Consider the following 27,317-nt stretch of genomic DNA (forward strand, 5'->3'; position numbering starts at 1 on the left):
GCTACCGTGACGGTTTGATTCAGAAGGAGTTTAATGGATAAGATCCCTGATGTTGAGATGACCAGAATGTTTATTTCCACTGTGTACAACATCCATGGACCCATCATCTATCTTTATGCAAGGGGTAGTAATGTGCAGCGAGGCGGTCTCTATGGGGAAAAGAACACCTGAATCTAGATCCCTCTGCAGGTGGTACTTTAACTATATTTTGATGCTAATACTTTTCTACTTTTACTTGAGTAACATTTTGAATGCAGGACTTTGTATTGTAACCGAGTATTCCTACACTCTGGAACTTTTACTCAAGTACAAGATCTGAACTTCTCCCACCTCTGACAATAAATCCTGAGTAGTTACCAACAAAAAAACCCTGCTCTGAAGGTTATTTTCACTTTACAAATCCTGCACTCAGCTTTGCTTACAGCAAAAACATAGACATTTCCGCCAGGCCTGTCATAAAATGCACCCCCCCCCCAAAAGATGTTTCTATTAATCCCACCCTCAAGCATTTTTCAGGGTATGGTTCTCGGACTGGTACCAATAAATGGAGCAAGTCTCATGTATGTGACACTTTTATTTTGTAAGATAGCAAGGGGTGCATAGCGTGGCAAAAATATGCTGACAAAGACTATGTAACATTTGTAAACATATATTTCGATTATTGGATGACAACTATGTAAAATTAAACAATACATTTTAAAGCACGTTTATACAGACAGGACGTAACAATAATAATAATAAAAAAAGATTTAAAAAAACTGAAAAGGAATGGACGAATGAGTTTCGACACCACTACCATCAAATACGGAGCGAAAAGTTAAACCAGAAGAATCAAGACTATATGAGCTACCACTAAACAACTCACAGTCTGAAAATTACCATTAATAAAAACCCTGAACGTTTATTTTTCATTTTAAACATCGTTTTAAGGTGTAAACGTGTCATTTAGAAAAGCGCGTTCCTGTGACAAGGGGGGCATTTCATGACGGGGGTAGATAGTAGAAGTGGCAGAGCAGAGAGGCTGCCTGGTATCCGGCGCCAAGGGAGCAGTTTCGAGGTTAGGTGCGTTGCTCAAGGGCACCACAGCAGTGGCCTAGGAGGTGAACTGACACCTCTCCAGCTACCAGCTCACTTATTTTTGTGGCAACATTCTGGACCTTGTTTGCTCGACTGGACTAAACCTTCACCATCTCTCTCTCTCTCTCTCTCTCTCTCTCTCTCTCTCGCCCGTGTAACAGCCTCATCTTTGTCAACCTGTTCTTATGTACGTAATGGTTATTAAGCATTGTGTTTCATGTAAAAACCTTGCTGAGAGACCAGGTTGGTGTGACATCAGCTGTGTGTGACCTGCTACTCAGCCCTGCTGCAGATCACACAGACACACTGAGGAAGACAAATCATACTTCGTCCTCCTCCTCCCCGACATTTCCTCTTCAAACATGTAATCTTCAAACGAGTCATCTTCAAACATGTCATCTTCAAACATGTCGATGCCATACATATCAAGCTGAGGCCCAAGCCCAAAGCCAGCATAGAGAGGTTCAGTGAATGTGGTTCTGAAGGTGTGGAGGTGGATCAGTGTGTCAGAGGAGACTCTGTAGAAGGAGAGAGAGCCAGCAGGATGATCCAGATACACTGCTACTCTACCAGAGGAGGAGGAGGAGGAGGAGGAGGAGGCGCGGGGGAGGGAGCGAGAAATGCGGCGGCTGGATAGAGGATAGTGATGGAGATGAGGAGAGGGGAAGGATGAAGAGGGAGAAGAGGAGGGGGAGAAGGAGGTGTATCTTCTGTTATTGTGCCAGACAAAGTAACCGTCATCAGAGCACTTCAGACTCCAGGACTGATCATTCTCTCCAAACCTAGAGTCCTTTCTCTCTCCTTTCCTGCTGATTCCTCTGTAAGTCACTGCTATCTCAACCTTTCCTTTCCACTCGACCTCCCAGAAACAGCGACCCGTCAGAGCTTTCTTACACATCAGCTGATGGCAGGGGTCAAATCTCTCTGGATGATCAGGACATGGTTGCTTCTCCTTCACACGGTTCACCTTCCTGTTGCTTTCAGACAGTTTGAGTTCTGTGTTCACTGTGTTTGTGTCCAGCTTCAGTTCACAAGCATCTGAGGGAGAGGGAGAGACAGCATCAGGTTAACACAGGTAATTCATCTACTGACAATGTCCCAGTTTGAAGATGGTTATTGGCTTATTTGTTTAGGGAACACACTTACACTTTCTGAGGCCTGGCCTCAGCCATCGGGCTCCAGCAGGCTCCAGCCTGAAAGAAAGAGGGGGGGGGGGGGGCAGGGTGTTAGCATGGACATTTGGACCTTGCATTGTCCCACAAGTATTGTCGTGGCTTCCTTCCTTATTTTTCCATCAAGCCTTAAACAGACATTTTTAACTTGTTTTCTTTCCTTTATATTTGTGTTACTTGCACTTGAGGAGTTGCTCGGCCTCCGATGGTTTGGATGATATTATGCAAGGAGTTTGCAGAAAATAAAATAACAAACTTTTACACATGCAACAAAGAAAAGAGGCCTTTACAATAGTCAAAACTCAAATAGCTTTAGAGGAGGCGCCGTGGGAATTGTAGTCTTTTATAGTGTGTTTGACTACAGACGTCACGATTAAGTGTCCTTTCTTATAAAAACAAAATATTGGCTCTATTTACAAATCATTTTTACATCCATGCAAAGCATGCTCCAAAGGGCTGTCAGCGTTAACGCGGTAACACTCACAATTAATCACATTACCAAGTTCGACCCAACGTCCTCCCGTAATTCCAGCGTGGATGTTAACCATGCATTGGCAGTGAAAAGGAGAAGAAGCTTTAGGTGTGGTGAAAACAGAGGAAAGGCATTTCTTGAAGTTGCATAGAAAGGTGGGAGGTAACAGTCACCACTGTAGGGTCAGGTATGATAGATTACTACCATACGAGCATATGCCCGTGTAATGGGGCTACATGTTTTCGTCAATTGACACCAGTCAAAATAACAAAAAAAGGCGAAAAGCTAAATGATTTTATTGCTTTGAAATAACTTGTAAAATGTTTAAATGTTTTTTTCTATTGTATATTGTAAATGCTATGGGGTCCCTGGATTGTGAGCCACTTAATATTTTGTTATTGTGTCTTTTAGAATGCTAAAGCCCTTCTTCGTACATACTGTATAATGCTCATGTTCAAAAAGCTCTTTATTGTTCTCATACTGCCTGTGCTGCAGCACCTCTTTTCACCCTCTGTCTGAAACCAGAGCCCAGTTTGCTCTGATTGGTCAACCGCTTAGAGATTTACCGCCCCCTTAGCCTATCACGTACAATGTGTTGGAGCGCTAGCCAATAGGAGCGTGAGTGTTACACAGTGATGTCATTATGTTCCGGAAGTAAACACGGGAGTCCAATCATGGAATTTTGGGAGGAGAGAAACTCCCTCTGGAGGGAACACAGGGATGCTAACCTTTGCAGACCATTTACATGCACACAATCCTATACAACGGAAACCTATAAGGGAACATCTAGCAGAGTAGGCCTCTCATACCTGAGAGTGTCCAGTCTCCAGAGTGGATCCTCCAGTCCAGCTGACAGCAGCTTCCCCCCTGAGTCTCCAGGGTGATTGTAGCTCAGGTCCAGCTCTCTCAGGTGGGAGGGGTTGGAGTTTAAAGCTGAGGCCAGAGCATCACAGCCTTCCTCTGTGATCAAACAGCCTGACAGCCTGCAGACACAAACAACAAGATGACAATCTCAGGTACTGCCAGGACTGGAAGCATGTTTTTTTCTCAGATGCTCACAGTGCTGCACAGAAGGGTATTTACCACCCAGAGTTGTTTCAGACAGTGTTGTGGTCAATACACCAATTCTGGAGTCCGAGGCGGCTCGGCTCTCTCTCTGTTTATATACGTTTTAGTGTGTTTACTTTCTAGCAGCAAGGTAGTAACCTTAAATACATATGACCGAGCACAATTATTTTTCATTCGGAACACCCACATTGATCTCCGTTTCGACACAACTTTCATCCCTCCGGAGATTCTACGCAGCCCGGAGGCAATCGGTTTCACCGTCCTACCAGCGAGGCGCCGCCGCCGGCGGAAGGAGAGGAGACAGAAGCGGGGTAAGCGAGCTGGGCTAAGGGTTAGGCTAAAGGCTAACCCGTACAGACCGGCGCTTCCGAGCCTATTCCTCGCCAACTCCAGGTCTCTAATCAACAAGATGGACAAGATCAGGGTGAGGTGTGTACCCCACTGTGTGACGATCATCACGGGGACCTGGCTGAACCACAACATCCCTGATGCCGCTATCGAGCTAGCCGGCTGCTCTATTTACAGAGCGGATCGCACGAAGCACTCCGGAAAGAGCCGAGGGGGTGGACTTTGTGTCTACGTAAACAACAGCTGGTGCACAGCAGCGGACATGGTTAGTAAACATTGCTGCCCAAACTTGGAGGCAGTGAGGATCACTTTGCTAACAACAACTCCCGCAGCATGTGGAACGGTATCAGGGCACTAACCGACTACAAAAGCACCAATCTGCTGCCCAGCAATGATGCAGAACTCCCTGATGTCCTAAACCACTTTTTCGCCCGCTTCGACACCCCGGGAGGGGAATCTGCTCCACTCATCCACCCACCTGCTGAGGAGACAACGCTGGTTCTACAGCACCATCAGGTGAGGACCACTCTGAGGAAAATCAGGCCTAGCAAAGCTGCAGGTCCAGACGGAGTGCCCGGCCGGGTACTGAAGGCATGTGCGGACCAGCTGACAGAGGTGTTTACTAATATATTCAACCTCTCATTACAACAAGCTACTGTTCCAACATGCCTCAAATCCTCAACCATCATTTCAGTGCCTAAAAAGACATCTGTGAAGTGCCTAAATGACTATCGCCCAGTCGCGCTCACACCAATAGTCATGAAGTGTTTTGAGAAACTGGTGCTTTCCCATATCAGAACAATCATCCCACCTGACCTTGACAAGCATCAGTTTGCCTACAGGCCAAACAGCTCCACAGAAGACGCCATCAACTCAGCCCTCCACACCTCTCTGACACATCTGGAATTACCAGGCAGTTATGTGAGGATGCTATTTGTGGATTTCAGCTCTGCATTCAACACCGTCATGCCCCACAAACTGGTCAGCAAACTGAATATTCTTGGCTTTGGCTCTTCACTTTGCTCGTGGGTCATGGACTTCCTGACTGACAGACCACAGCAAGTCAGAGTCGGTAAGCACCTATCATCCCCCCTTATACTAAACACAGGAACCCCACAAGGTTGTGTGCTTAGTCCCATGCTCTTCACACTCTTTACCAACGACTGAACCCCCATCCACACCTCCAACTCCATAGTCAAATTTGCAGACGACACCACAGTAGTCGGACTTATTACAGACAATAATGAGACAGCCTACAGGCTCGAGGTGGAACATCTGACGGATTGGTGTAAGGAGCACAACCTTGTCCTTAACACCTCCAAACTAAGGAGCTCATTATTGATTTCAGGAGGACAAAAAAGGAAGTCCATCTCCCCCTCCACATCCATGGTGAAGCAGTGGAGAGCGTGGAAGACCTACGGTTCCTTGGAGTCAACATCTCCAATAAATGAACATGGACCTCAAACACCTCAAACCTGGTCAGGAAACTGAGACAGGCCAGGCTTCCACAAAAACTGCTGGTAAACTTCTATTGGTCGACCATTGAAACCACCCTGACCAGCTGCATAACTGTGTGGTACACCAGCTGCACAGCCGCAGAGCGGAAGGACCTGCAACGGGTGGTGAAGGCTGCTCAGCGCATCGTTGGGACTGAGCTGCCCAACCTTGACAACATCTACAGGAGTCGAGTGCAGAAAAAGCCAGCAGTATCATCAAAGACATCAAACACCCCGGCCACTCACTGTTCGAACCGTCTGCCGGACAGGTCAATAAAGTCACGCACCAATAGACTGAAAAACAGTTTCTTTCCCAGAGCTGTGGCCTCCATCACTCCCATCCCTGTCCAAGCACAAAACTCACTATAACTTTGAACTTTGAACATGCACACACACAAACACACTACCTCCCATCAAAGACTGCAGCCAAAAATGCCATATGTTATCTATTTATTTGTATATTTATTAAGTATCAAACTGATATTTTTTAAAAACTATTTATATTTAAACATTGTAGCTTTTCTTTATTAAATAATCTTTAAAAATGTATTTTTAAAATTCTGATAAAGTGCATTTAAGTGATGACCTTGATTATTGCTACTATCTCTGCTTTTATGGATGTGTTCTTGTTTATGTACTGCAGTGAGAGATGCCAACTGAATTTCGTTGCACTGATGTGTGATGACAATACAGATATTCTATTCTATTCTATCTTCGAGTCAGAGTCCAAGTCTGAGTCACCCAAGAAGAATCAAGTCAGATTCCAAGTCATCATTACCTTTGCTCGAGTCCGAGTCCGTGTCAGAAGTCTGAGTCATCATGTATTAATCGGAGTGGATATATTTGTTTAAATGTAGCGGTTGGTTTGGTTCTTATCTCTTGATATTTGTTATTGTCCACATTGCATTTTATTAGACAATAAAATAATATTATTATTATTAAGGTTACGGTTGCTTCACAAATAAAAATGGTCTGCATTTCAGATTTACTTCAGTTTATTTAGTGGTTCTAAAATCCACAGAAACTGAAAAGACCTTGACATTCCACTGACCTAACTAAACCATCACTGTGCTGAATGACTTTTATTAGGGATGGGTCATAAACATAAATAAATCATAGTAATCATTCTTGTGGATCAAAGTCAACTTGTATCATGTGTTTGTTTCATTTCCTTATATGCCTTGTTGTTGAGAACGTGATTGAAATATTTTTAACAGTGGAACGGAATAGTGCCATTTTCAATATGAAACAGTGAACTGTTACAGGTCTGGCCTGCCCCTTTAAGAAAAGCAGCCGCAAGGGGTCGTGATAAACGGATGTTTCCAACGGCACCCGAACACCCCGTTCATCTTTTCCCCGTGATAAATAATAGCCCGGACCGCTGGTTAACGGCTGACAACGTGTCGCATCAGAACTTTCCGTTAAGCATCCAAACTACGGTTTAGGAGGCGCCTAGATACCGATAGTAAAGAATGTAACAGAACTATTGCTCATGAAATTTGACGTTAACCGAGTCAATCGTCCTTTCACAGAAAGCACATTTTGCTCTTGCTTTTACAGTACACAGCACGATGCACGGGTTTGTGTTTGTGCATATCTTTAGACTGAGAATAGCGGGGGCGCGGACTAACGAGTTTGAGTTCATCAGTGCGCGAGTCCGAGTCGAGTCACGAGTCCCAACATCGGCCCTTGAGTCCTGGACTCGAGTCCGAGTTCATTCAATGGATTTCAACAGGCAACATTTTTCAGCTGCTCCCGGATTATCCTTAGTCTTTCAGTCCCTTACGCGCTCATCAGCCGAACTCTAAGGCTGAGCCCTGTCATCATACATAAGAAACTTTAATCAGCCGCTTTCAGCTGTTTGTATCTGCAATCTCGTTCTTCAATTACAACTTACGTACTGGAGTAAAGTTGATATACTGTGTATATATATATATATATAAACATATAATGGCACTGTTCTAGCGGTAAACACTGAAAAAAGAACATGTCAAGCTATGTGCTGAAAATGACCCAAATGCAGGTTGAAGGGCGAAACGTCAACACTATTATTTTTTGAAAGTCCCTTGTAGATGCTTAATGAATTTAATGTCGATACCCATATGGTCTCTGACCTGAGAGTTTCCAGTTCACAGTGTGGACTCTCCAGTCCAGCAGACAGCAGCTTCACTCCTGAATCCTTCAGGTCGTTGTTACTCAGGTCCAGATCTCTCAGACTAGAGGACTGGGAGCTGAGGACTGAGGACAGAGCTGCACAGCTGCTCTCTGACAGGTTACAGCCACTCAGCCTGAAGAGACCATGATAATTACAGTTTTTTAGAAGATATTTAGAAGATTGCAATTATTTAATAATAGACTAATCAGGATGAATCCTTGTACTCACAGAGCCTTCCTGGAGGCTTTGACCACTGGCAGCAGCCTCAGAAGAGCCTCCTCTGAAGCAGAGTATTTCTTCAGGTCAAAAACAAGATGCTTTTCTGATGAAAGTAAGATGAAGCCCAGAGCTGACCACTGAGCAGGAGAAATATTATCTCTCTCGAGATTTCCTGATCTCAGGGACTGTTGGATCTGCTCCACTAGAGAACGATCATTCAGTTCACTCAGACAGTGGAACAGGTTGATGCTTCTCTCTGGAGACAGATCCTCATCTATCTTCTTCTTGATGTACTGCACTGTTTCCTGGTTTGTCTCTGAGTCACTTCCTGTCTGTGTCAGCAGGCCTCGTAGGAGTTTCTGATTGGTCTGCAGAGAAAGACCCAGGAGGAAGCGGAGGAACAAGTCCAGGTGTCCGTTTGGACTCTGTAAGGCCTGGTCCACAGCACTCTGGTAGAGATGTGTTAGTTTAGGTTTGAATATGAAGCAAAGAGGAAACAGCCAGTGGGTTGAATGTTCTTCTGCCAGCAGGTTGACTCCAGAGGTGATGAAGGTCAGATGGACATGAAGAGCAGCCAGAAACTCCTGAACGCTCAGATGGACGAAGCAGAACACCTTGTCCCTCTGGTACAGTCCTCTCACCTCTCTAAAGACCTGTGTGAACACTCCTGAGTACACTGAGGCTGCTCTGATATCGATGCCACACTCTGTCAGGTCGGACTCATAGAAGATCAGGTTGCCTTTCAGCAGCTGCTCAAAAGCCAGTTTCCCCAGAGCCTCCATCATCTTCCTGCTCTCTGGACTCCAGTGTGGATCTGTCTCAGCTCCTCCATCATACTTGATGTTCTTCACTTTGGACTGAACCACCAGGAAGTGGATGTACATCTCAGTCAGGGTCTTGGGCAGCTTTCCCCCCTTTCTGGTTTTCAACATGTCCTCCAGAGCTGAAGCAGAGATCCAGCAGAAGACTGGGATGTGGCACATGATGTGGAGGCTTCGTGAGGTCTTGATGTGGGAGATGATGGTGCCAGTCGGCTCCTGATTTCTGTATCTCTTCCTGAAGTACTTGTCCTTCTGTGGGTCAGTGAACCCTCGGACCTCTGTCACCATGTCCACACACTCAGGAGGGATCTGATTGGCTGCTGCAGGTCGTGTGGTTATCCAGAGGCGAGCAGAGGGAAGCAGCTTCCCCCTGATGAGGTTTGTCAGCAGCACATCCACTGAGGTGGACTTTGTGACATCAGTCAGGATCTCAGTGTTGAGGAAGTCCAGAGGAAGTCGACTCTCATCCAGACCGTCAAAAATGAACACGACCGAGAACAGATCAAACCTGCAGATTCCTGCGTCTCTGGTTTCAGAGAAGAAGTGATGAACAAGTTCCACCAAGCTGTACTTGTTCTCTCTCACCACATTCAGCTCTCTGAAGGTGAATGGAAATATGAACTGGATGTCCTGGTTGGCTTTGCCTTCAGCCCAGTCCAGAGTGAACTTCTGTGTTAAGACTGTTTTCCCAATGCCAGCCACGCCCTGTGTCATCACTGCTCTGATTGGTGCATCTCTTCCAGGTGAGGCTTTAAAGAGGTCTTCTTGTCTGATGGTTGTTTCTGGTCTGTCTGGTTTCCTGGATGCTGTTTCAATCTGTCTGACCTCATGTTCAGCATTGACCTCTGCAGACCCCCCCTCTGTGATGTAGAGCTCTGTGTAGATCTGGTTCAGAAGGGTTGGGTTTCCTGCTTTAGCAATGCCCTCAAACACACACTGGAACCTCTTCTGCAGGGTGGATTTGAGTTTACGTTGACACATTGGAGCAGACGTTTCTGAAAAAACACAACAAAAAGATAACCTTGGTTCATTGAATAAAAGACTCTTCACTCTATTTACGTATAATACTTGATCCCACCACTGAGCCAGCCACTTAGAGTATAGTATAGTAAAGAAAAAACCTGTTGGGGATTTGGGTAAGACTTGTGGGATGGATTACAGTTTACCCAGAGCCTGCGGCAGTGAAGTCAGACATTTTCAAAGTGTCTTTGCAAAAATGTCCTTAATCCCCCACAATAAATCCCATAAGCCGCGTTCACACTGCAGTACTTTTCCCCTTTAGTTCCGAAAGGTCGCGTTCCCACCAAAAAGAGCGGGAACTAAAGTTAGTTAATGAGAACTTTTTTTACCCCCTTTTCCGTCAGTTTTCCGTCCCTGCCAGAGAGCAGGGACTTTCGTGGGAGAAAAAGGTTCCTGTGTCTGATTGGCTGGGCGGATTGCAAACCACGCCCCGTAAAACTCCCAAAAAGCTTTGTGAAGCCGCCATTTTATTATCCTCGCATTAGCATGATTAGCATTAGCCCAGCGCAGAAACGCAGAGAGACTAACTTATGGCAACACAAAAGAAAACATGGGAGCGGTGGAGATGAGGAGGTGTCGGCGTTCTGGCGATTTACTCTGAAGGCTTCAGTAGAAGCTGCTGGGAGTCCCAGCAGCTTCTACTGAAGCCAGTCCCCAACTCCAGGGACTTCCGGCCGGGGACTTCGGGCGGCAGTATACGCCGTGAAGTTGTTTGCGGCCTGCCAGTAAACCCAAAGCAGAAGAAGAAGAAGAAGAGACGTCAGCGGCTTCATTTGCCTAATCCTTCCCCAGGAACTTATTCCAGTGTGAACGCGATCGGTACTTAGTTCATTGGAACTAAACAGTTCTGATGAACTAAGTTCTCATGACCTAAAGTGGGAAAAGTACTGCGTTGTGAACGCGCCTAATGCTTCTAAGGAAGGAGGGAAGAGGACGTTCAAGTCCAAAACTTGTTACATCCTGTTACCAGCAGGCGGCACTTTGTTGATGAGTAAATATGGTCATGCAGATGTTTTCAGGCCTGGACTCTGATCATCCATGAGAAATTTGGATATGATGATGATTCCTTCAGACTTCCTCACAGAGCCCCTCCTCCAACACACAGGAACGCGCACATGACCAATGAGGGCACGAGATAAGTTTGTGCACAGATGGAAAAGTGATTATATGACGTTGTCTTACTCCTCCCTCATGTTAGATCTTAAAGAGAAATCCTCTTACTGTTATACAAACAGTCAGCCAGCTCCTCCTGCTTCATGCTCTTCAGGAAGTGCAGTGTGATCTTCAGAAAGGCCTCACCGATATTCCTCTTCTCCTCAGCATCCAACTCATCCTGACTCTCTCCTGGGTAATCTGAACACATCACCTTCCACATCTTCTTCAGCTCGTTCTTCACAAAGGTCACAATGTTCTCCTCCAGGAGCTGGAACACATTATAACATGAATGAGACAGTCATCGTGGATCTATGGACAGACTGACATTCAGCTGGCATGAACCTGCCACGGAGAACATTATGAACTGAATAGATCCGGGGCTAAGCCCTGCACATAGGACGATGCTCTCTCTGACGTCATCACCCTCGCACATTTGTCATATGTTTATAAAAAACGATATTAAAACTTTTCTCGTTCTTAATATAGACTATATTTAGGGTCGATATGTGTTTTACTTTAAAATAGCAGATCTCTGTGACAAGATATAGTTTGTTCGGCTTAGTGAACGTGTGTGTCGTGAGCAGCACCGCCCAGACTACGCTGCTCCTCCGTGCACAGAGTCTGCAGAAGTGTGTGTGTGTGTTTATGTTGGTGTGTGTACAGAGAGTCTGCGGTTGTGTGTGTGTGTGTGTGTGTGTGTGTGTGTGTGTGTGTGTGTGTGTGTGTGTGTGTGTGTGTGTGTGTGTGTGTACAGAGAGTCTGCGGTGGTGTGTGTGTGTGTGTGTGTGTGTGTGTGTACACAGAGAGTCTGCGGTGGTGTGTGTGTGTGTGTGTGTGTGTGTGTGTGTGTGTGTGTGTGTGTGTGTACACAGAGAGTCTGCGGTGGTGTGTGTGTGTACACAGAGAGTCTGCGGTGGTGTGTGTGTGTGTGTACACAGAGAGTCTGCGGCGGTGTGTGTGTGTGTGTGTGTGTGTACAGAGAGTCTGCGGCGGTGTGTGTGTGTGTGTGTGTACAGAGAGTCTGCGGCGGTGTGTGTGTGTGTGTGTGTACACAGAGACTGCCGCCAAACGACCCGACCCGTCTTTTAACACGGAGCCCGTTTCCTAAACCCTGCTAAATGTGTGTGTGCATAAAGCTGAGTTATGATCGGTCAAAATTAAATAGTTTACAGTGAGATTTACTCACATACTTTTGGCCATACTCGCGCAGCCCTACAAAGGAACTGAGATTACCACACACGTGTTCTTTAGCAAGTGTGCAGAGCGATGTTGATTTAAAATATAAATTGTAATCAACAACATAAGGTCAGGTAGTGAGAACCTTCAAACAGAGCCCCCCCACTTATCCCAATTATACCCCTGGTTGTACATGTACAGACCATAAATATGGAGTCCAGATGTGTCTGATCATGCTGGGCAGACTGACCACTGGGGACCCTCGAGCTCTCCTGGTCCACACTATGGAGGAATCATAGAAACACAGCTCACATTACGTCTGTCAACAAAGAGACGTGTTTTTGCAGCTATTGAAAAACACAGAATTCTCTTTATGCTTTTGTGCTTCATTTTAGGAGAGGTTGGAAGAGACTTTAGAGTAACTTGTTATTCTTTAACGTAACCCGACTATCACTTGCAGCTTACATCTGATCAGTAGATGGAGGTCTCCATTTAAAGTTTATGATATCATCCTTCGACCAGTCGCTCTTGAGGGACAGACAGCTGGGTTCAGGAGAGACAGGTCTCTGCTGACGGCGCCTGAAACAAAAACAGCACAGAACATTTGCAGGAAGGAAAAAACTGATACAAAGTAAATGTTGATTTCTTAAAACCACTATATATTTCAGTGTAACATTATTAATCGCTTTGCATTTAAAAAATGTGAACAGATTGTGATGTAACTTCTAAACTATGACATTTTTGTCAGTTATGAACCTTCAACGACCCCAACTTTTGATCCAAAGAATAAATTTTTTTTTTTTTTTAAAGCCATCCCTCATCCCCCTCTATTTAAGCTCTGTTACTAAAGTGCTGATTCTGGGTCTGGCCCTTTAAATGTAACCGAGCTGCTGGCCACGCCCCTTTTGGAGCATCCCCATGCAAGCAGTGAGCTCTGTGAAGAGAAGGCTGTCTACCAGCAGAAACTCAGCTAAACGCTGCTGTGATTAAACGCCATATCATGTTCCAAACCACATCAAAGATTCTCTCTGAAACAGTATGGAGCTCAAAGGCTTTCTCTCTTGCCGGTTATACCACAAGGTGAGTTCCTTTTTACTTCCTGCTTCTTCACACACATGCTCTCCAGTACAGGTTAGCTCTGAGTGTTAGCATGCTAATGTGAACACAGACCATATTACTTCCAAAACTCGTCTCATTGTTTCTGACAGCAATGTTTCTGATTGGCCCGTGGGTGTAAAGCCCGCCCACATTTGAGTAATGTCGTCATGACGCAGCAAATCTGGATCAGCTCCGTTGTTCCCCCGTTTTTAGAGATGTGGGTACGGACGAAGAGAGGGTTTTATTTTCTGACACTTTGTGAGTCTCCTGACACACCGGGGACACACCGGGGACACACCGGGGACACACCGGGGACACATGGTGATGTAGAGCAGTGGTTCCCAAACGGTGTGCCGCGGCACACTGGTGTGCCGTGAGGCAAGTCCAGGTGTGCCGTGGGATTTTGTGACAAACATACGTTATTATTGCAATATACAACTACACAAAAATAATTATTTTTTTATTTACTATATCAGTACTTTGTATGCACACATTTCATAATACAGAGGCAAACTCTATACCTAAAAACGATTATTTAAAAAATAATCCTCACAGAACCCCGTATTCCGCTGTTAACGCAGTTGCGCAGGTGGGATTTATAAGACTGTGACACATCAAAGGCTGAAGGACAATATTAAAACTGAGAAACAAGCAAGCGGGAAAATGGAGCGCTTTCTTGTGCGGAGCAAACCAGCAACCACCAGTGTAGAGACTGCCGACAACCCACCACCGAAATAGAAGAGGAAAAAAACTGTCAGCAGACAGTACCATGACAGTTATCTGTCTTATGGCTTCATTTGGACCGGGGATGTGAACAATCCTCAGCCCGAGTGCGTCGTCTGTCGGGAGAAGTTAGCTAATGCTAACATGGTTCCAAGCAAGCTGAAGAGGCACTTCGAAACCAAACATCCCGCCCATGTTCACAGTAACTTGGACTACTTCAGAAGAGCGCGGGATCTGAACCAGAGGCAGCAAGGACGTTTGTTGGATTCTGTGAAAGTGTCTGATAAGGCAATGGAGGCGAGTTACATGCTAGCGGAGCTCATTGCAAAGCAGAAGAAGCCTCACACAATAGCGGAGACACTCATCCTCCCTGCTTGCAAAATACTTGCAGGTGTCATGCTGGGTCCAGATGCCGCAAATGAGCTATCGAAAGTGCCGTCGTCTGATAATACGATCAAAAGAAGAATCGACGACATGTCCGAAGACATTGAGGAACATTTGGCAGAGAAACTGCAGGCGAGCGGCAGATTTTCCCTCCAAATAGATGAATCTACGGACATCAGTGGGGCTGCCCAACTTCTGGCAAACGTCAGATATGTTGATGCTGACTCCATCAAAGAGACATTTTTATTCTGCAAAGAAATGGAAAGCCACACCACGGGAGAGGAAATAGTCAGGGTAACTAATGACTATTTTAAAGAGAACAGTCTGACCTGGAATATGTGCGTCGGTCTTTGCACAGATGGTGCGGCGAGCATGACGGGGAGAGTGAAAGGATTCATTGCTAAGGTGAGGGCACAAAACCCACATATCGTGACAAACCACTGCATTCTGCACCGAGAGGCATTGGTTGCCAAAACCATGCCCCCGGAGTTGACTGAGGTGCTGAATCAGGCCGTGCAGATGGTGAATTACATAAAATCAAGGCCCCTGAAATCTCGCCTCTTCTCCCAGCTGTGCGCCGAGATGGGAGCCGACCACCAAAGCCTGATCCTGCACACAGAGGTACGTTGGCTGTCACGGGGGAAAGTCCTATCCCGTCTTTATGAGCTTCGGGAAGAGCTTTTGGAGTTTTCAGGTGAAAACGCTGTCCCACATAAAGACAAGCTCGCGGATGAGAGGTGGTGCGCCAGGCTGGCTTACCTCGCAGACATATTTGGGCATCTGAACGAGTTAAACGCCAAGCTTCAGGGAAGGAATGAAAACATTTTATCGTCCACAGATAAGATTCGGGGGTTTATGGGCAAACTTCTCCTGTGGCAGGAGGCTTTGGAGCAGGGCTCCATGGACATGTTCCCGCTGACATCAGCTGCGCCGCAGGCAGCTAAGGAGCGCGCTGTGTATGCGGAACACCTTCAGACCTTAAAAGAGAGGTTTGAGCAGTATTTTCCACGTGTGGCTGACATCGAGGACTAGGACTGGATCCAAGACCCATTCCACCAGGAATCCTCCACAGAGAAGCTCTCCATGAAAGAGAGAGAGGAGTGCGCAGAGCTCCGTGTGGACCGCACACTGAAACTCAAATTCAGTGAGCTCCCACTGGATCAGTTTTGGTTGGCTTCTGCATCGGAGTACCCAAGCATCTCCCACCACGCGATTGAGCAACTACTTCATTTTCCCACTACCTACCTGTGTGAGCTGGCGTTCTCTATTCTGACTTATATGAAGAACAACAGCAGGTCACGGCTGTCTGTTGAACAGGACTTGCGAGTTGCCCTCTCTTCAGTGCCACCAAGGATTAAAAAAATCTGCGCGCCCCGACAGGCACATGTATCCCATTAATCTGTAAATAGGCAAATTTTAAAATAGCACATGTTTCAATGCTGATTGGTGAAATGTTATATTCATAATTTGTAGTTCAGGACCATGTTTCCTTGCATTGACAGTTCTCTGTGCTGAGTTTCTGCTGAGTTTCCGTTGCCTCATTTTTAATTTTGTGACCTGTCTGGTTTAAATGAGTGTGTTGCTGCTTTGATGAAGCCTAATTTGCTAAAGTTTAATAAATTATATAATATATATATTATATATATATATATATAATATATATATATATATTTATATTTATAAATTAATTTAATTTTTTTTTCGTTAATAAATATTTCATGAGTAATATAGTTGTCTTTGTCACATTTTATTTGCCATTAGTAAATAAGTATGCACATTTACAGATATTTTACATGATATGAGTGATAACACGTGTTATAAGGGCTATTTTAGGGTAGGTGTGCCTTGAGATTTTTACTTGTCCTTTGGTGTGCCTTGGGCCCAAAAAGTTTGGGAACCACTGATGTAGAGAAGACATCACAAAGGGCATTTTGCATGATAGGGACCTTTAAGTTCAGAATTCTTAGAAAAAAAGTCAGAATTATTTCTTCACAGAATTCCTAATTTAATTCTAACGTAACCCGACTATCAGTTGCAGCTTACATCTGATCAGTAGATGGAGGTCTCCCTTTAAAGTTTATGATATCATCCTTCGACCAGTTGCTCTTGAAGGACAGACAGCTGGGTTCAGGAGAGACAGGTCTCTGCTGACGGCGCCTGAAACAAAAACAGCACAGACACATTTGTAGGAAGGATAAAAACAGATACAAAATAAATATTGATTTCTTAAAACCACTATATATTTCAGTGTGACATTATTAATCGCTTTTTATTTAAAAAATGTCAACAGATTGTGATGTAACTTCTAAACTATGAAATCTTTGTCAGTTATGAACCTTCAACGACCCCAACTTTTGATCCAAAGAATGAAAGAATCTTGTTATTTAGTTTGAACAGATTATTACGGAAGAGGATTAGGGCCACATGGAATTTGATTAGAGAATTCTGTGTTCTCTCAGAACTCTGAGATTCAGATCTGAATTATTAGAAAAGAAATCATAATACAGACTTTAATCTCAAAACAGTTTTTTCTGAGAATTCTGAGATTACGGGCAGAATTCATAGAATAAAAGTCTGAATCATTTCTAAGAATTCTTAAGTTGTATTATAATATAACCCGACTATCAGTTGCAGCTTACATCTGATCAGAAGATGGAAGTCTTCCTTTAAAGTTTATGATATCTTCCATCGACCAGTCGCTCTTGAAGGACACACAGCTGGGAGAGACAGCTCTCTGCTGACGGCGCCTGAAACAAAACAGCACAGAGACATTTGCATAACTATGCAAACTGCAGGTATCGCTCACTGATGTCATTAATAACCAGGACTTTTGGAAAGTTACACATAGACATCGTACCTTTAACACAGACAAGAGAAACAATTCATGCATTTTTTTTTTGCGTTTCATTCTTACCTTCCGTCAGACTCAAAGCTGGATCCAGGTCCAGGTCCAGGTTCAGGTCCAGGTCCAGGTTCAGGTTCAAGTCCGTGCAATTGCAGCAGTTGCCTTTACACACAGATATTTGAATGTTAACAGTGTGTCCTGAGCTGGGACACTAAGCAGACTCATGCACAGATAGAGAACTTCATCTCACCTCAGAGCTTGGATTTGTCTCTTTTCACTGTCCAGCTCTCTCTCTAACTCTCTCCGATCCATGGCAGAGTCCACAGAAACGCCTGTGGGAGAATCACACATCATTCACACATCAGTTCTCCTCATCACGATCCCCTCACAGAGCTCAATCACCTCCATACTCAGGGGAAGTCTCCTTGTTGTCTTTGGGATCAGTTTTCATGTTTACTTGACTTTGAAAAGCTTTTTCAACATTTTAAAATATGTATATTTGTCCAGTTAGAGCTTTTGTGCAATAGTCCATCATGTGAGCTTGTTAGCTGGAGCTGAACTCACAGACACCTTTATACCTTCACCTGTAGAGAAACACAGAGCATCAGTTCTGTCCTTGAGACTGTAGGAAGCATTTCAATATTTAAACTTTAACTAAAAAACAACACATTCAGCCAGCCCTCTTGCTTATTCAAATACAAAATTGCTTATTTTAATGTATTACAGTTGTATGATTTTATTCCAATTGTTTTATTTCATGCACCTTTACTACTATTACTGTTTATTTGTATGTTATTAAACTGTTTCCTTTGAATGAGGCTGTCTGTGGATGTGTGGCCCTCTGGTGGCACAAAGAGGTCATGGTCAAGTCTCAATAAAACAGATTAGATTTAACAAAGATTATAATTAATCTGTGTTTAATTTATATATGTATTTGAACAAGGACCATGAATACAAATACATTAATCCCAGAAAAGAGAAGGGATGATTTATGCCAGATTCAAGCTAAAAGCTCATTTCCATCTGCAGTCCTGAGGCAGGTACACAACAATCACCAAACACTGGGTTAGGGTCAAGTGATGCTGCACACCATCTAACGGGCAGTGGGAGTTATCGTACCTTATTACACGGCTTCGTTGTATACTCGATTCTGATTGGTCAATTCAGAACAGTTGACAGGTTGTTAATCCAGTAGAACAGACCGCCGACAAGGACTAATGACCGTTGCTAGGGAGGATCAAGAAAGAGAAAGAGGTTAAAAGACATCAAGATCTGAGTACTTCTACTTTTACTCAAGTACAAGATCTGAGTACTTCTACTTTTACTCAAGTACAAGATCTGAGTACTTCTACTTTTACTCAAGCACAAGATCTGAGTACTTCTACTTTTACTCAAGTACCAGATCTGAGTACTTCTACTTTTACTCAAGTACCAGATCTGAGTACTTCTACTTTTACTCAAGTACAAGATCTGAGTACTTCTACTTTTACTCAAGTACCAGATCTGAGTACTTCTACTTTTACTCAAGTACAAGATCTGAGTACTTCTACTTTTACTCAAGTACCAGATCTGAGTACTTCTCCTTTTACTCAAGTACCAGATCTGAGTACTTCTACTTTTACTCAAGTACCAGATCTGAGTACTTCTACTTTTACTCAAGTACAAGATCTGAGTACTTCTACTTTTACTCAAGTACCAGATCTGAGTACTTCTACTTTTACTCAAGTACCAGATCTGAGTACTTCTACTTTTACTCAAGTACCAGATCTGAGTACTTCTACTTTTACTCAAGTACAAGATCTGAGTACTTCTACTTTTACTCAAGTACCAGATCTGAGTACTTCTACTTTTACTCAAGTACCAGATCTGAGTACTTTTACTCAAAATTATTCTACAATTTAGGGTACATTCCATGTCCATTGATGATAATTATAATTATTCTATCATATTTTGCCTATTATTGGAAAGCCTGTTATAATATCACACACACATTGAACTGTAAACAGATTTACTTTTTCTTTATGGATATTTTACAAATCACTCCCCTTTCAAACTGTATTCTTTCTTTACTGTCATATAGTATTTCATAACAGTTTTTCATTTATTCTCTTATTTTTTTATAACTATAATGATCATATAAACTTCTGCCTCGGAAATAATTGTTTACATTAATCGTGACCAAAACGTTTGAGACCCACTGAGATAACTTAGACTAAAGTTAACTATCTAAACACTGAGAGAGTCCTTTAGCTCAGTGGTTCCCAACCTGGGGGACGCGGCCCCCTTGGGGGGGCGCCAAAGATCGCAGGGGGGGTGCCAGGCCTCAGATGATTTGAGGCCAAATATCATATTTAGATTGATTTATTTTTTACATATAATTGTAACGCAATACATGATTGTCACTAAAAGCCTTGTCTCTGCATTACAATAAAATATAAAAAATAATTGATTAATTAATTTGAATACAAATTCAAGTTAGTAGCTATTATAGGCATAAAAAGACAGAAATGTATAATTCTTTCTTTAATAGAAATGTTTCTTCTGCCTGTAAAGTGTCCAAACCGGGCTTTTCTGGATAAGCTTATTTTTAAAACATAGTCATCGTCCATGCCGGTTTCAGTTGGATTATTTGTCCCAGTTGCTCCGATCAGATCGGTCTCCTCCATTTTGTAGATATTTAGGACTTTTGAATCCACAAAAACACATCGGCAAAACCCGGCTTACTTTGAGCATGTGTTTTAAACAGTTCAATCCCTTTGAGAATTGTTTCCACTTGCGCCGTCCTTTAATTTCTTCATACAGCGGGAATCCAAATGAATGAATCTTGAGTCCAATAACCATCAGAGTCACTCCAACAGAGCTCCTTAGTTACGCTTTGATCCTCCTTTAACAACATACTTCACATTCATCCAGTTTGTGACGGTAGTTGTAGCATTTTGAGACTTTGAAACTGTAATTACCACTGTTTGCGCGGGGGGGGGGGGGGGGGGGGCAACTTCCAACAGGAGTCATTTGGGGGGGCTCTTGGGAAAAAAGGTTGGGAACCACTGCTTGAGCTCACTGAGTCTCTCAGTCTGACAGGAGAGGACTCTCCTCCACTTTGTTGTTGAAAAAACTCCTTATATCCGTTAGCGTAGCTCGCTAGCACCAGAAGCTAACAACAACAATCTCTGTTACCGGGGTGCGCACACACACACACACACACACACACACACACACACACACACACACACACACACACACACACACACACACACACACACACACACACACACACACACACACACACACACACACACACACACACACACACACACACACACACACACACACACACACACACACACACACACACACACACACACACACACACACACACACACACACACACACACACACACACACACACACACACACACACACACACACACACACACACACACACACACACACACACACACACACACACACACACACACATTTTTTAAATAACCATTTTCCTCCTGGTCTCTCGCGCCCCCCCTCTCATGCCTCTGCGCCCCCCCACTTTGAGAACCACTGGTGTAGGGTGACCAGGCTTTGTGCGGGACTGCACACACAGCTTTTTCATTATTTGTCTCACGTCCCACAAATTGAGACTATGTCCCGCATTTGAGTGACAGTCGCGCAGAAAGGCCGGATCGGTTTGCTGACGGTTGGCACCGCCCTTTATTATTATATTGTCTAAACGGCATCATGTAGCCTAAGTTGCGCTGACAGGCGACACAGAGGTCCAAAGTGTACCCCCACCCCCGTTGACAGTTCACGAGCGCGTCCATAGTGTCTCCCCCCCCTCCCCGTCCACCCAATAAAAAAATCCCCACTACACCACTGCGTACATTGTTATGGTTTACAATTGTTTAATGATTTTAATTCAATTATATGTTCAAATGTGAGGTTAACCTGTTCAAGAAAATGACATGTGGTCATCCAGGCAAGGCCTACCATTGAAATTATGGGTCAAAATTGGGAAATTCTCAACTACAGTAGGTTACCTGTCAACCAAGTTACCCAGTACTGTAATAACTGTAGTAACTTAGTTGACAGGTAACCTAGTTGACAATTTGTATGACATGTCGACGTCATTACACATCATTATCAATTGAATTTTGCACTTCTGCCTTGAAATAAACATAGTGCTGATGGTTAATAATGTGTCCAGTCAACTATGTTATTTGCGTCAAACTATGTTGCACCTCATTTTTTTCTAATTTCAAATATCTAAAATAGTGCTTCTGATATCCTTTATAGTATAATGTACATCTACACAGGTTGCACTTTTACATGACATCTCTTAAAACTATCAAAATGACCTGTATGGTAGTTTTATAATACAAAATATCCCATCCAGTGCTGTACAGTGCTGAACATATCACATGAAAAAAAAACCTTTAATACCATTTTTTTTTTTTACTTTTAAAAATCATAGTATATATGGTAGAATATACTCAATAGCCTTTCAAATTGGATTTTACTTGAAGTGCAGGACTTAATCAAATGATTGTAATGACATCAAGTTTGTCCGAAACATAGTTGACGAACTGAGTAGTGAAAACATCCTTTCCCTTAAAATAAAATACTAGTGGAAATGTTACAATTAGGAATATACTAACTTGAACCACTGATTGTTCTATTGAGAAAGAATACTGTTTTTGTACTGTTTTGTTGATGAAATGTACCTCAAATTGTAGAATGAGTCGGGTACTTCTACTTTTACTCAAGTACAAGATCTGAGTAGGCCTACTTCCACTTTTACTCAAGTACCAGATCTGAGTACTTTTACATCTGAGTACTTTTACTAAAGTACCCGATCTGAATACTTCTCCCACCTCTGGAGTTTACTAGTTACTGTCCGCACGGAACCGTTTGTACAAAGCGTGTTTCATGACGGACACAAACAGCGTTGCTTCCGGTGCAACGTATACAGTTGCGCTTATTGTAGTCCGCTGTACAGGAAATTGTAGTTTCCACACGACAGCAAACGCACTTGATAACATCTGCTGGCACATCATAATAAATACATCATAAATACACCAAACAATGTTAGAGCAGTCTCTATGATGTTCTGAATCATGTTCATCGCATTATTTAACTGACTGTACCATAGTTGTTGTTTGCTCTTCAAACAATAACAAGCGCGTGCACAAGGTGTGACAGTTGACGAGCCTCGTGGCCTAAATGACTCGGTAGAAATAAACGGAACATGGAGAGAGAGTTAAGTCCAAACTAAAGACATACCAGTTGGATGTTGTTCCTCTAAGGCTGGAACCAACGAAATAAAGAATCGAAACGTGAAAAGTAGAGATTACAAACCTTTAGATGGGATAAGACAAAAAGTGCGTCACAACAGTCTCAGAGAAGAAAACGAAACTTAACTTTAAACGGGAACCAGACTGACCTTCAAAATAAAAGCTTTTACAGCAATGGGGACGTGCGCGGAGATGTTGGGGGCGGGAGCTCAAGTGAGAAAAAAGGCACCTCCCATAATCATTTATAACAAAAAGTTTAAAACAAAAAGTTAAATATAGTTCCACATCTCTGACTTACTGATCAATTCATTTTAATAACCTCACACTCATGCAATTGTTTAATACTCAACATAAGTCTACACACTAATCAGCTAACACAGAGACAATGGTCTTATTTAGTATTCACTAAGCACAAGAGCAGACAACAAATAAATGAGCAGCCAACAATAACAATTATGAAGTTATTGTTTAAGGTCATTACAGGCAAAAAGATTGTTTTTTCATGTTGTTATTTTGGTCTATTTTGCTTTCATGTATTCTTTCACTCTAATGGAAAGTAAACTTAAAAAAAACACCTATAAATGATGTTCGTTGTACCATGTCTGAATTCATCTATAGATTTAAAGCTAATCTGCATTTAAACTGCAATGCCTTGGTAACTGCATGCAAATTAGCGCATTTTAATTAAGATAAGAGATAAGATAGTACTTTATTACTAGTGTACTAGTTAATGCCTAATTTGCGAAGTGGCGATTTTGATGAAGTTATTAGATACACATTTTACTGTATTCACCTTTAGTGTCTCACCTTAAGTAGGCTACAGTACATTAGCCTGTATGCCCATGATAAATTGCCTTAGCTAAACCTTGAGCTAACTTATCCATTAGCTAGTAGCCTACCTAGTTAACTATTTGTTTTTGTCTTTTAGCTAATTAGCTGTAAACTCGACGCACTGGCAGCTTAGTCATTTGTTCATCTCCACTCACCTTCAAACAAGCCAAGAAAAGCCGGCATAACATGGGACAGTAAAGTGGGAGGTGCTGCTACCTGTCTGTCTGAAGAGACTGCCGATGACTGTCAGCACCGCGGTGCGCGAGACGTGCACGGAGGGAGGGAGGGAGGGTGGAGAGAGCATCGGAACTGCATGCAGTCTAATCTCCCGACCTGATGTTTTTTATTCAATCAATATATTTTTGGAAAGGGAAACTGTGCGCTAACAGCAGAAGATATATATTCATCTATTTAAAAAAAGAAAAAGGGGGGGGGGGGGGGGGGGGTGAAGGGCACTTTCTCTGGAGGAAGAAAAAGGGCAGCCCACTCTGATGTCTATGTGTGCACGTGCCTGACCGTTGCTATGGTGTCCGTAGCCAGGGGCGGACTGAGACTAAAAATCAGCCCCGGACTCTCGACCGGCCCACCTCGGTACCGCTAGTAGGCCTACATTTTGCTAGTAAATTGGCAACGGGGGGTGGGGTGCTAGTGACTTATCCGACCTGCTCACTTCGTCCGACCGGCCCACTTCAGTACCGGCCCATCGGGACGTTCGGGACGAATCCCGGGACTGAAGTGTGCCAATAAGAGTTTTCTACAAATTGTACAAAATAAATAGTCTTTTGATCGTTTGGTGGTTTGTATACAGTGTAATAACCACTCAGGGCTCGACATTAAGGGCTGCCCGATGGCCCGGGGCCATCTAGTCTTTAGCTCGGGCAATGAAGCCTCACCTGCTGGTTGCCCGATCGGACAATCTATTATGCCAGCAGCTCGCGGATCCAGTAATGAGTGACCCGACAGTAAAACTAAACATATCTATCACTAGTTTAGGTAGTTTGAGAGGTAATTAAAAATAGCTACGTGTGATATTCTAACCTGAAGTGTGTGTTTTGTCTGCTCACCGCTGCATGTGATCATGCAGTGCTGCGTGTCGACTCGTCAGCAGCAGCTGATCTCTCTCTCCAGTCAGATTAGACTTCACTCGCGTTTAAGTCCATATTGATCAGATCCAGCTAGTTCTAGCTAATGATAGGACTACCTGCTTATTAAAAGACACCTAAACAATAAGTATCGCTATGCAACTGGGTGAGGCCACAAAGTATAGCGCAGTATTATGCATTTGTTTACATGCCCACCGGAACCCCGAGGCATTACCAACAGATCAACGCACAATCAACCCATACAGGACATCTCTTTCTCCACATTAAGTGTTAGACATTAGAATTGACTATTCTTGTCTGTCACATACTCTTCTTGTCTGTCACATAAGTGGCGCAACTGAAGCCGTATTGTGCTAAAGGGAAATTATTGTGACCAAAGAGATTTAGATTTGCCGGCCAACGGGAACTCTGACGTCGCCATTTTGTATGCTTCGCGGATGCGCTCGGCTCCTCTCGACTGCTGCTCGGGTCTGCTCGGTCAGCTTCCGGATGAGGAGGCATTCGTTCGATCAACTTACAGTAGATAACATTACAAACATTTTTAACAGGGGCCATAATAGTGTAAATAATGTTTGTTTTGGCAGTAATAACTGAATGTAATGTTTTCTACTTTTTTACATCTGATGAAGGCATTTACCTTCATCAGATGGAAAGTGTCTTGACCAACAACTTAAGTATTTTTTATAGCTATGCAGGGTATGCAAGCGAGCAAACACAAACAAGAACAAACAAGCAAGTGAAATGAAGAATAAAATTGAAATTCTACAATATAATATTGTGCTGGTTCATCTCATAGTTCAGTCTAGAGAATGCACCAGACAGCCTCTAAGACCTGCAAAAATCTAAATGTTCTAGGGGGAGGCCCCCCAAACCCTTCGTGGCATTTCGTCCGCACACATTTTTCAGGGCAATCTCTATTGGGCTCAGGGCCATCTGTAAATTAGCTTAGATGGCCCACAGGGCCATCTCCCAAAATCCTTAATGTCATGCACTGTAACCACTGCTCTATATTACAAACATCAATGCTCTGTCCTTATTCCGGAGGATAAACACAGAAAACAGTTCACCACTAACTTTCACTATTATAAACAACATTTATAACAAGTACATTTAACTATTTTAAGATACAGAAGAATACAGCCAATCTACTTAGCCTATTTAACATATAAATATCCAGCAACACAGCGTATTTAATAATAACAGAAAGTGACTTCCTCTATATGACGCATCACAAAAACATTAGAGAATAATAAAAGACATAAAATCAATTAAAAGCTTATAAAAACGTGGCGTTTATATTCCCAACAATTTACAAGTTTCCAAATGTAACTAAATAAACCCTATCCTAATAATCCTTTGCCATTACTTTACATAGGCTACAGCAGCAGATGGGGTTGTTTCCCTTTTAAGCAGAATTGAATCCAGAGCATTTTAACTATGTCTCACAAACAGTTTGTATTTGTATTCCTCTAAAAGCTGGAACTAAAATATCGATTATATAAACCTTGAGATGGGAATAAGTAGAAAGTGCGACACGAAGAGCAGAAAGTGAAACTTAACTTTAAACGGGAAGGCACCTTCAAAATAAGAGCTTTTACATAACAGCAAGAAGAATACTTCATTAAAGTATACTCTTCATAAATGATTAAGTTCTCATATTATATAGGGTGAGTTGCCCTAATGTGGGACACTTTGGCTCTAAGCCTAATGTGGGACACTTGTTTGAAGGTTGCTCCACCACCCTAATCTGTGATTGGACATTTGAGATTTTGATTAAATGACATCACAGTTTGTGTTTACCCATAGTTATAGCTGTTTATTTGATTTATTATATATGTTATATGCATTAATTTGGTCATTTAGTTGCGTATAAAATGTCATACAAATAAATAATGATTTGAAGCTCCGGAGACAGCTAAGTGTTGTGTTTGTATTTCAATTTTTGAGCAGCAGTTTTTTCAGTCTATGTTAAAATCATTATGTTGAGATAAGATCATTTTTCTCTGCTGCACTTTGCATAAACACAATGATACTTCTTCATCTCCAAAGCCTCTTTATTTCTCTCCACAGCAGATAGAGAACTTTATGGTGATAAAATGAGACAATTCTGCAGCGTTAAAAAGTTTTGGTTTAATTTTTTGTTTTTTTAAAATATCTAAACAACTCAGAAGGAAACACATTCAAACATGTGGACATTTCAGCGTGTGTTTCTTGGATTAGATTGAGTTCAAATATTCTAAAAAGTTTAGAAGCAGTCAGAGGTAAAGTAACTAAGTAAATGTTCTCAAGTATTTTGAGGTACTTGTACTTTACTTGAGTATTTACATGTTATGCTATTGTGTACTTCGACTCCACTACAGTTCAGAGGTACATGGTGTACTTCTACTCCACTACATGTATTTAATCCCTTTAGTTACTTCAAAAATCTGGATGAATGATGTGAAATATAATCAAGTGTTAAATCAGACTTTAGTTCCACCTGGAGTAAATCCACAAGCTACCCTGCAGTATACAAAGTCCTTCAAACTAGCTGCACCTTTACCAGCTTTGAGAACACTTTCATGATCAATCATTATAAAACATATCATATCTATTATTCTGAAATGGACCAATCTGCACAATGACTACTTTTACTGTCGCTACTTTCACTATATTTTGATGATAATACTTTCCCACCTTTACCTTTACTCAAGTACCGGATGTGAGTTATTCTCCCGCCGCTGGAAGGGTTATGGCTAGAAAGGATCCGTCTTGTGTAAATATGACGTCACGTTCTCGTTGTAATTCTCGTTGGAGCGGCTCGGAAACACACCTACAGCATTAACATGCAACATACACATTAATGCAGCAGTAATATTAATAGAGA

General features: G+C 42.9%; 1 protein-coding gene across 5 annotated transcripts; it reads right to left on the minus strand.

Moving 5' to 3' along the window:
- Positions 1 to 556: 556 nt before the first annotated feature.
- On the minus strand, positions 557 to 26,002 carry LOC307014525 (NLR family CARD domain-containing protein 3-like). 5 transcript variants are annotated; one of them, XM_079642504.1, is made up of 14 exons: positions 25,956 to 26,002; positions 18,349 to 18,456; positions 17,480 to 17,561; positions 17,299 to 17,391; positions 17,024 to 17,131; positions 16,428 to 16,541; positions 12,645 to 12,758; positions 12,383 to 12,461; positions 11,070 to 11,271; positions 8,017 to 9,823; positions 7,748 to 7,921; positions 3,531 to 3,704; positions 2,224 to 2,270; positions 557 to 2,115 (listed from the first exon to the last, which is right to left on the minus strand). In XM_079642504.1, exons 3-14 carry the CDS (start codon positions 17,539 to 17,541, stop codon positions 1,355 to 1,357), a joined length of 3,735 nt encoding a protein of 1,244 aa, XP_079498630.1. In that variant the 5' UTR covers positions 17,542 to 17,561; positions 18,349 to 18,456; positions 25,956 to 26,002; the 3' UTR covers positions 557 to 1,354. The 5 variants fall into 5 exon arrangements, with proteins under 5 accessions (XP_079498630.1, XP_079498629.1, XP_079498632.1 ...); XM_079642503.1 differs by lacking the exon at positions 25,956 to 26,002 and adding an exon at positions 22,582 to 22,823; XM_079642506.1 differs by lacking the exons at positions 16,428 to 16,541; positions 17,024 to 17,131; positions 17,299 to 17,391; ... (1 more) ...; positions 18,349 to 18,456; positions 25,956 to 26,002 and adding an exon at positions 13,428 to 13,606.
- Positions 26,003 to 27,317: the final 1,315 nt, after the last annotated feature.

The sequence above is a fragment of the Notothenia rossii genome (genome assembly GCF_949606895.1).
Source record: "Notothenia rossii genome assembly, chromosome: 8".
NCBI lineage: Eukaryota > Metazoa > Chordata > Actinopteri > Perciformes > Nototheniidae > Notothenia > Notothenia rossii.

Bases quoted from the DNA above. Each gene is read 5' to 3' on its own strand.
- LOC307014525 (XM_079642504.1), bottom strand. From the start codon at position 17,541: ATGGATCGGAGAGAGTTAGAGAGAGAGCTGGACAGTGAAAAGAGACAA. The intron at 16,542-17,023 runs GTAAGCTGCAAC...TTTTTGTTTCAG, and splicing joins CTTCCATCTTCTGATCAGAT to GCGCCGTCAGCAGAGACCTG. The intron at 9,824-11,069 runs GTAAGAGGATTT...GTGTTTTTTCAG, and splicing joins GGCTGACTGTTTGTATAACA to AAACGTCTGCTCCAATGTGT.